General features: G+C 29.6%; 1 protein-coding gene across 2 annotated transcripts; it reads right to left on the bottom strand.

Annotated features, from left to right (window-relative positions):
* Positions 1 to 5,523: 5,523 nt before the first annotated feature.
* LOC106431635 (pumilio homolog 15-like) lies at positions 5,524 to 9,379 on the bottom strand. 2 transcript variants are annotated; one of them, XM_013872440.3, is made up of 5 exons: positions 8,232 to 9,379; positions 7,983 to 8,145; positions 7,742 to 7,905; positions 7,409 to 7,658; positions 5,524 to 7,334 (listed from the first exon to the last, which is right to left on the bottom strand). In XM_013872440.3, the coding sequence occupies exons 1-5, from the start codon at positions 9,095 to 9,097 to the stop codon at positions 7,227 to 7,229; spliced, it is 1,551 nt and encodes a 516-aa protein (XP_013727894.1). In that variant the 5' UTR covers positions 9,098 to 9,379; the 3' UTR covers positions 5,524 to 7,226. The 2 variants fall into 2 exon arrangements, with proteins under 2 accessions (XP_013727894.1, XP_048614710.1); XM_048758753.1 differs by having other exon boundaries at positions 5,524 to 7,658.
* Positions 9,380 to 10,819: the final 1,440 nt, after the last annotated feature.

Genomic DNA, 10,819 nt, shown 5'->3' with positions numbered 1-10,819 from the left:
TATTCTAAGAATTGTCCTTGGTCTCATGTCATGAACATAACATCCATCTTTAACCGATTAGGAACATGATATATATCTTAGTTTCATGGAATTTTTTTTTTTTAAATACAAAAAAAATACTTGGAACTAAGTTCATGGTGAAGGAACCTCCAAAAACCCAACCAAGGCCAAATCCACAGCCAACACCGAGCCCTAATCCAACACCAACTCCGGTGAAGTCAGAGCGCACCATAATCTGATCTTCACAAACAAAATAGAATCAATAAATAGAGTTAGAGATTTTGAATAACGAAGGATTAACTTGGTTGGTGAACTATCTGCTAGACCAAGATTGAACTATCCCGGTTTATCTCATCGGGTTTTTTATGAACCGATTATTTCACAAACAAACCGGCCTAATCATACATGCAACTTGTTGGTCCAATCTGATATTAGGCTATTATGTGCAAAGCAAAAAGAAAAAAAAAACATTTTGGCTGCTTATATAATCTAATATATTAAAACAGAGTCATATTTGAAAATTACATTGGCATGATTTTTTTTGGACCTATTGAAAATGTTGGGACTTATATGTTAATTAACACTAGGGTCATTGCCTCCGCGCTTGACATAGTTTTTGTTTCATCTCAATATTTGCTAGGGTTATTGTAGTTGTGAATTTTGCGTTTTGAGTTGTTTTTCAAGTTTTTTTATTGTTATAGAGTTAGAGTTGTGATGATGAATTGTGTATGCATTGTTCTCCACTTATGAAGTACTAAACTGTGTTAGTAATGTGATTGATATAGTTCGTGGTGTTGTTTGCTGTGTCACTGAGACTTATAGTTTGTTTGTCTTTTTAATTTGTTTATTGTACTATTAAGAGAACATAAATTATATTAAAGTTGTTGAAAGTACCTTTTGTTTTTGGATATTTTTTCTCCAGTTTAGTTGTGTAAGTTTTGTGTATTAAGTAATAATTTTTATTATCCTTATTATGTTTGTTATATGTTTTTTTTTTATTTTTAAACTTGTTGCTCTTACCGGACCTTTAAAACAAATACATGAAGACTTGTAGAAATAACTATAAAATGAGTGACAGTTCTGAGTATTTGGGCCTTAATGGGTTTTAAACGAATTTATGTATTTCTCATAAGAAGACAATAACATTGACATGTTGACATTGGGCATGTAAACTGTTTTTATAAGACAAGAGGAGTGAGCAGGTGGAGATGTTGTTGCCGCCTTTGTGTCTGTCGGGATTTTATCTTGTATCTTCTGGCTTGTTTCTCTTTTATTTGATGGGTAATATGTAAACAAAAATCATTGTTAGTTGTATTTAATAGAGTTCGTAATTTACTCTGCTTTTTTTGTTTAGGTAATTTCACTGATCTTGGTTGTCGTTTTCGTCTTCTTCTTTGCGAAAGTAAGTTTGTAAATTGTTAAATATTTGGCCGTGTAGTTTGTATTTGTTTAGCTGACTCAATGTATGTGTCGTTGAGTTTTAGTTGAGGTGATTGATTTGGTATATTTGTTTTAAAGTTTATTTCTAAGATTAGACAAAAAAGAGAGGTGATCATTAATGATTTGTGTTTTTTGGAATTCTAGTTTTTGGTATTTTGATTGTTTGGGATGTTGTGGTTTATTTTTAGCTGTAAAATAAAGGTTTGTGTAAAATTAGTTTGATAAGTAAGAGAGATAAATAGACGACCACATATTTTGTGTAGGAAATATTTTTGATTATTGATGTTAGCACAATATAGACAATAATATAAAGAAAATTGTGTGTTGATTGTTTCTTACGGATCAATGAGGAGACGGATAACGACTCGGGTTGTTTCTTTGGTAAGGTCAGAGCCCTGGACAAAACAGATTTGTCCAACCACATCTGCGAGTTTAAATATCAGTTATGATATCGAAACATAATATAAACCCAGATGCAATATGATAATATGCCTGGGAGTTATAGGTTTGTGTTCGCAATCACTTGGAAATTGTCGAACAATCTAATTATGACTGGAGATTGATCTTAGGAGCATCCGTGATGACTGCATCAATAATAGTTGGTGAGATGAAACGAATGAGGAATGAATGATCAGTTATCTTGTACATGCTTGAGCACCCATCAACCTCAAAACGATCGACTTACACAATGGAACCGGCTTTCAAAGATGACATGTAATGATTAGCACGTCCGGCGGGAATAAACTCATGAATCACAGAATCTGCAAATAATATTATTCAATAAAGATTCATGAAATCAATTAAAAACAATTTATATTATTTTCTTTCCCTAGGCCCGGCCCACAGAAAAAGCCGAAAAAACAAGGGTTTCCGACCTTCATAAATATATATTAGTTTCGGCCATCAATGTACAAAGTATCATTTAGTTTAGTGGTATAAATGTTGGTGTTCATATCTCAATAACCCGGATTCGAGCCATGGACTTGACATTTTTTTACACTTTTTAAAAGCGGGGTACACAAAACGCTGACGTGGCGCACTGAGGAGTGAGTAAAAACTCATCTATTATAATATAGACTAGGTTAAGATCCGCGCCTTGCGCGGGACAAACATTGTATATACTATTTTTATGTATTATATGTTTCTTTACATATTTATAAAATAATAAATATATATTGAATAATTAAAAAGTCAGTAATTATTACATATATAATTATATTGATGTGAACACATAAATAAATTTCATTAATCCAAACAATCACTTTTTCTATTTTATATGGTATATAATTAAATTTAAATGACATTAACATATAGTGTGCAATTTTAGTATTGATATATATTAAATGATGTTTTCTACTCATATGATTTTTTTAATCATTTGTATATTTTTATAACAAATACTTTAAATCACTGATAGCAAAATTTTCATTGTGTGATTAATAGTTTTAGTAATTCATAAATTTTTATAAAGTTCAAGGCTAAGTTTAAAATTTAAATATTAAGTTGTCAATATTTGTTCAATAGCTTTTACCAAAAATATGTTTTCAAAGAAAATTTCGAAATTAAAATATTTATATTTTATATGGTATATAGTTTAATTTAATATATATATATATATATATAAACCTTATACATTTAATATTTATTAAATGAAATTTCTTACTTATATGATTTTGTAATCATTTGTATTTTATCATAATAAAAAAATTAAACCATGAATCACAAAAATTTGAAGGTGAAACTGTTAACAGTTTTAATAATTTATATTCGTTTTGAAAAAAATCAAAATATAACATATACAGAAAATCTAATTTTTTATTATATGGTTAATATAGTTGTTTAATTTATTTTATTAATTTAAAATTAAACAAATATAATAGAGAATAGACTAATTTTTATCAAATATTTATTATTCAAAATCATTAATTTCATATATATGTTTTAGCTACATTAGGCAATTCCGTAATTTTTATTTAAGGAAAGAATGAAAACATTAATAATGAATTTATGGTTAGTTTAATAAAAAACTTATTATATATTTAAATGGACCAACATAATTCTCTAAAAATTCTAATACTCATTGTGATGATGACACATGGCTACCTCAAATGTTGTAATGTTTCTCTTTTAATATACATGAGATTTATATTATTTCTACATATCCTTAATCTACGAATATTAAATAGATACCTTAATATTTGCTAATAACTGTTATCCTATATTAAAGCATCGATGCTTTAAAGTAAGATTCATAATTTAGAACTATACTTGTCATATCTCATTTGTTGGAGCTATCGATTTATGTTCTTCTTGACATATGTTTTGCATTTGTCTAGGTTTCAAACTTTTTTCAATTACTGTTGATCAGCTCAGCATCCATTGATAGATTTATACTTCTTCAACTAATTTTAAACTCCTTCAAAAAAGTAAGTCTTATTTTGTTGTCAAAAAAAAAAAGTAAGTCTTATTCATAATCGACATCAAACTAACTTATTAACATTGATAGACTTTATACTTATGTATATTTGGTGATAACTGCATCAGACTACAACCATGTTACTCAATTTACTTTTAAAAAAAGAACATAAAACGATAGTAAAAATAACTGAAATATAATACATACTAAATTTGACGTGCGAATATATGTATATTTTTAAAATAATATTGAAACTATAAAGTATATATATATATTTAATATCAAATTTTAAGTATATAATATTATTTTGAAAATTTCATATTTGTTAAAATTTGTTCTTGATGAAATTGTACTAATCATATATTAATTATTTATTTTGTTTATTTCTTTAAAAATATAACATCATATTAATAGTTTAATTTTAAAATTAATTACTGATATATATGTATATATATGTTAAACAATAAAAAAATAATAGCATAATGGAAATATATTTATATGTATATTTTATTAATATTCATATATTTTCTTAGGAATGATATTGTTTTTTGTTTATGTTAGGAAAATATCACATATGAGTAAATTTAGGATATTTAGGTAAGTTTCTAATCTAATCTATTAGTTTAAGGTTCTATTTTTATCTATCATTAACAAGTCATAGTAAGACCATTTAGAGAATTAGTTAAAATGATATATTTGATTATTTACATTAATAATAAACTAACTATAAATTTGAATTTATTATTTTTAGTTATAACAAAAAATTTTGAGAAAGAATCTAACAAAATTTTATTTAAATTTTTTAATATTTTTTTAAAATAACATATTAATTAATTTCGTAATTAGTAATATATTATTTTTTTAAATCAATGTTAACTCTAATTTTATTATAAAATAAGAAAATAGTAATTATATACTTTTTTTATAAATTCTATGATTATATTATGAATTATTTAAAAATGGAAGTGTTATATGAATTAAATATGACAAAATTATATTAAATATGACAAAATTATTTTAAATAAATAAATTCTATAATTATTTAAAATGTTTCATTTAATTAAATTATCACTTATCATTAAAATGAGTTAAAATTCGTAAACTATATAATATTTTTATACAAAAATAAATTTATTAACATAGGTTAAACTTTTATATCTATAACTATATATTATCTTTTATTTATATCAACAAAATATAATAGTATATAATAACATTTAGTTCATATAATATTTTTAAAATATGGTATTAGAAAACTATGAAGTTTTAGTAATTTATTTAAAATATTAATGACAAATCCAATTTTAATGATAAATTATTATTTATTTTAATTATAAAGAATATGTTGAGAAAATTTTATAAAATATTAGCAAAAATTCAAATATTTTTTTTATTAAATAATGTATTAATGTAATAACAAAAACAAATTCATAATTCATGTAATCTTCTAAACTCAAAAATAGTAGTGTATTTTTCAATGTTTTCTTGAAAAAAATAAAATTTTGAAAATTAATATTCAAACTCAAAATGATAATATTTCAAATTTTACAAAAGATAAAATTATTTATAATAAAGAATAACTTTTTGAAATGAACCACGAAAAAAAAACTATACAGGTTGAAAAAATTAAAGTAATCTAATATTTTGAAATCTTGATGAAAAATGAAAATAAAAATTAATATTATAATATCCAAAATTATCATGTACCAGTAAAAGTTTCTAAAATAATATGATAGGTGATACTATGTACAAAATTTACTAAAATAATAGGACTATATTATTTAAACAAAACAATGTGTCTACTTATAAAATTCCGTAAAATACTAAAATAATATATGTTAAAGTATATTTTCTAAAACACAACATGTAAATATAAATTATCTTAAAAATATTTATTTTCTATAATATAAATAAACTTTAAGATGTATTATAGCAAAATGTATAAATTAAAGAAAATGCATATTTTTAAGGAGGTTATTTATTTGAGTGTTTCATATTGTTATTTTATTGTACCTAACTCGAAAATATATTAGTAAGTAATAAAAATTAATAATAAAGTAAAATGTACTAAACAAATCACTATATATTAATAACGCCGAATAATAAATATAAATAATAATATTATAGAGTTACACAATATATAATATTAAAATAAAAATTATATATTTTAAAAATTATAATAATATCAAATACATTTATAAAATGAAAAAATATCCGCACAAACGTACGGGTTAAAATCTAGTTCTATTTTGAAACTGTATCCTATTATATAAAATGGACTGGATTACTAGTTGACAATGAATAATAATCTAGGCTTTGTTTCTTAATCATTTATACACATTACTGATCTCCTTCTTCATAAGCTTTTTACTTAAAGTCTTAAACCATTAAACAGCACCCATTTTTCTGTCTACTGAACCCTGCATGCAATGTCTTAATTGTGGGCCTATAGATAAGTCTTCAAATATGAGTTCAGAAGGTGGAAAGCAATCCATTGACAAGCAAGGGACATTGAACCAAATTTTATCAAGCACCCATGCTTGTTTCATCGTGTGTTCATAGTGTTATGTCCCGTTGACATATCTCCAAACCTTAAAAGTGTAGCCCACAGATCTACCAGAATGAGCTATCATGATACCTTCCACGAAATTATAGTCTTCAAGGTATGAACTGATGGTCGTCTCCCAGTAAACTGCTTAGGTGTGTGCCGCCTCCACACAAGATTCCCATCACAACCCGCTAGGACCTTGCTCCCAAGGAACAAGCCTGTGCCACATGTAGTTATATTATACTTTATATAAAAGCAGCATAAATTAGGAACCAATTAGCCTTAAGGAACACGAAAGGCATGATCTTAGAGATGAAAATTAAAGTCAGAAAAAAGCAATTGAGTATGATGAACCTGTGCATTCTAATGTATACTTATGATCCTGTGGCTTTTATTTAAAAACATGATTTTGTTGCGCAAGCTAAAACAAAGGAATGCCAGAAGCTAGGGCAGGTCCTCTTCCTAAATTCATAAAGCTCTTCGGCCACAGAGTTAAATAAATGAGATCACCAGCTTTAAGTTCATATTACAAATAAAAAAAATATAAAAATTAACATAAGACAAATGAGATTTTACTCAAAGAAAGTAGTCAACATAGACTCTTGGACCTAAAAGCACGTTTGACGATTGAAGAGATAAGAGACTCTAGCTATTGAGATTTGAGACCTACAACACATACCTAAAAACCATTTAATAATAAAAAGACAATCAACAATATCGAGTCAACGTCTAAATGAAAAATGAAAAATGAAAAATGAAAAAAACACCAACATGAATAACTAATCGTGCGTGGTTCTCATCTAATTCCACAAACATGCCCTCTTATGTCCAAAGATTAAGTTTTTCAAGTATTTTTCTCCCGTATCTATTGCACCTCAACAACGGATGATTCCTGTTGATATGGTACAACAATTCACTTCGCATATCACTCTGCAAGACAAAGTAAACAAATAAGCTAATGATTTCACATAAAATGGATCTAAAAGCATGTTTATTTTCGTTACCTGAGATACAACCCATGCAGTCTGAATTACATAGTTTCCGAAAGGATTTACAAGAAGTGAATCAATGTCAGTAAGCAGCTCGTTGATGATCATCCTCGAGTTGAATTGTCTACTTTCTAAACATTTTTGCACCGCATGACTTCCATACTTGTCACAAGAGAGTTGCACGTAATTCCCACTGAGATATCTTGACAGGGCTGCTGCCACTTGAAAATTTTCCAATTCCAACACATACTGGACCACATAGTTTCTGAGAAATGGAAAAATATATTTCATGCAAGAATAAGATATAAATTGATTAATGCTTAATCATGTTAGTTGTATAATACATACCCATAGCGATCCACACATAGATTCATAGAATTAGCGATTATCTCTCTAATCAAAGGCTCCCTTATTTCTTGACGGGATTTTCCAATGCATTGTTGAAGTAGACAAGAACCATAATGATCAATTGCAACTTGATAACAGTTTTGAACAATCATTTGAAGAAGTCCCTATAAAACAATCGGAGATCACATAAATTGTCATTACTTACATTGAAGTTTATTTTTTAGAAATGAGAGATACTTACATTGGTTTGTGAAGGAGAAAAATGGCTGAAGCAAAACATAATCACATCATTTGCATTAGTGCTCTTGCTCAGAAGTAATGCAGCATGGCATATAGTTACCATGAAGTGGGATATTTGCTCTTCTGAACTAAGACATCGGATCAAATCTTGTATTGCACGCGTTCTGTGATCTCCAAAAGAAAATACAAATCAGTTAAGTCGGATTATATCAAATGAACTACATACATTATATAAAAAAGAAGTGTATACCCATGCAAATCGCCACAAATTCTCACAAACTGATTAGGTTGTTGGATGACAATTTCCAAAACCCGAGTGATTTGTTCATTTGTGCATTTCTCCATGAGCTTTTGAAAGACATGATGACCAAAAGGGTCAGTCATCAGCTCACAAACATGTGATATCAGCTCATCAAATATCTTATCAATAGTGTCTCTTGAACCTTCCGCAATCAAGTTTTGCAACTCGACAGAATCCACACGGTTTTTAGCACGAGACATTGTGTTATCCTTAGCCCTAGAGTTATTCATATTGAATAGATCATGGGTTCGAGGTACATAACCGTGTGAATAACTCCAAGGGCTTTGATTACCAGAATTATGATTATTACTTTGAGAAAAAGAAACCTCACAGTGGTCAAAATACGGAGAACGAACCGACATACCACTATTGCCACGCCCATAAGAACCATAATTAGATGACTTATAAGCATCATACCCATTAACAAGATTATCCTTCTTAAACCACATCCTCTCCAGATTAATCTGTTCTTGTTCAGTTTGAGACTGAAAATACGAAGGGTTAAAGTATTCATTGATACCTCGATCTCCACCATTCAAAGGAAATTGATTGCTTCGACGTTGATCACGTAGCGGCTGTTGGCGAGGGTTTGAATCAGAGACACCCAATCTTCTAAAGTCAGATTCAAGGGTTCGCAAATCTGACAAAGGAGCAAACTGTGAAGATCCGGTTCCACGTGAGTAATGATCATCCAAGGAGCCATACATATTCTCGTAAGCTTTGAGTCTTTCACGTAGAAGCTGTTGAGACGGAGACGGCGGCAAGGCTTCCTCCGGATTCGCGTCTCCATCTCTTCGGTTTTGGTTAGTCGTCATAGCAGACACGAAGGAGAGAATAAGAGGTTAAAAAAGGAAGAGAAATCCAAATGTAACGACCTAAGTCAACAAAGATTTTGTACTTATTTTCTGGATTTATCAGTAAGGAAATTTAATAAATAAAATGGGAAAGATATTAATGAAAGATTTAGAGAATATGTTGAATATCCAGAGAAAGCGTGGGAAGGAAAATAAGGGTGATTAATTCAGTTACTTTAAAAAGGCCTCCATATCACATTCTAATAACACGTTTAATTTTTGCTTAAAGGGATCAAGGGTACTAATAAAATTAACATTATAAATTGTTGGTTAGAAACTATTTGATACCGTTTTCACACCAAACGTCACAGGCTTTGATCATATATCTTCATACTTAGAACTTACCCGAAGCCTACCAAGAGCTATGCATACGAACAAGAGAAAGATGCGAATAAAGAAAGGGAACATAAGCACCTATGGACTCACTTACGTAATGATTTAGCGGTTCTAAGTTGGAATGCATGACGACCAATTTCCACTGCGAGTTTCATAAAGTTTTGTGATGCTGACCTTCACTCGCCATTACTCTTTAGTTAGTTTTACATGCCAATGAACTCAGACGAGACAACATTGCAAGTTGGTAGTGAGATTTTAGGGGATTGTAAACAACTTAGTAAAAGTTTCAAAAAAAAATTTAAACAGTTTTTTCAAAAAAAATTGAGAGGTATAGGCCAATAGTTTCACTTGGTTATGCCTATGACCGGTCCTTGCGAGAGTGGTTCAAGTTTGTTCTTCCCTGAAAGAGCTGGTACTAGCGAAGCTATTTTCTCAGAAATTAAATATTTTAGAAAAAAACCAATATAGAGTTCCTAAGAGAATAGGAACTAACTCTGACACATGTACCAGCTTGAAACTTGTTTTGAAAACCAGACGACCAAGTTGAGCATGGTAAGACGTGTTAGTGCAAAGATGAAACCACAATTGATAACGCAGAAGATAATTCAAGAGACAAATCACACAAGCACACCAAAGTTTTATTAGAATCTCCTTAAACAATCTATTACAAGATCTGCTTAATTCGGCTTTTACACGTCAGTGTTAACACCCTAACACACGCTACTGAAAGATCCTAAGCTACCCGCTTATGTCTCTTCTCCGTCAAGTACTTCAGCCACTGCTTCAGCACGACCCAGAACACTTCCAAGAGCTTCTCTCTCTCTATAATTCAGCCTTTGTGTCTCTGTCTCTATACAGACGACCCCATAGCTATCTTATAGTTATTCTCCATATTTCTGAAACCCTAGTCTCCAAGGCAACATGTATGGACATCTTCCATAACAATAAGTGCAACTTTCTTTTTCTTGGAATGCACTTATTTCTCTTTCTTTAAGTCATAAACTTGCTCCTCAAGTTTGTTCCCCTTTCCATATCTCCAAGATACTCCCTTGCTCTCCAAGTCTACACGACTCCAGCTCAGCATCTTGACTCCACATGGTCTTCACCACTTAACCCGACGTCTGCTTCAGCAACTACGTCAGCGACTACTTCAGGGCAGACATCTTACATCTTCAATCTCCCCCTTTTAGCTTTGTGTGCCGATCAAGCACAACACTCTTCTGGTTCAGCAACCACGTTCCTCACCTGGAAACTTTCATATCAAATGTGCTTTTCTCCCCCACGAGATGTGCACCACACCATGCTTTTCTCCCCCATGAGATATGCATCCTCTGTGCCAGAATATCA

This window comes from Brassica napus, chromosome C5 (assembly GCF_020379485.1).
Source record: "Brassica napus cultivar Da-Ae chromosome C5, Da-Ae, whole genome shotgun sequence".
In the NCBI taxonomy this organism is placed as follows: domain Eukaryota; kingdom Viridiplantae; phylum Streptophyta; class Magnoliopsida; order Brassicales; family Brassicaceae; genus Brassica; species Brassica napus.
The sequence above is the reverse complement of the archived record's forward strand: the minus strand, read 5'-3'. Positions and strand labels throughout refer to the sequence as shown.

Coding starts and splice junctions, on each gene's coding strand:
- LOC106431635 (XM_048758753.1), bottom strand. CDS start 9,097: ATGACGACTAACCAAAACCGAAGAGATGGAGACGCGAATCCGGAGGAA. Junction 8,146..8,231: donor ATTTGTGGCGATTTGCATGG/GTATACACTTCT, acceptor TGGAGATCACAG/AACGCGTGCAATACAAGATT. Junction 7,659..7,741: donor CTATGTGTGGATCGCTATGG/GTATGTATTATA, acceptor TCCATTTCTCAG/AAACTATGTGGTCCAGTATG.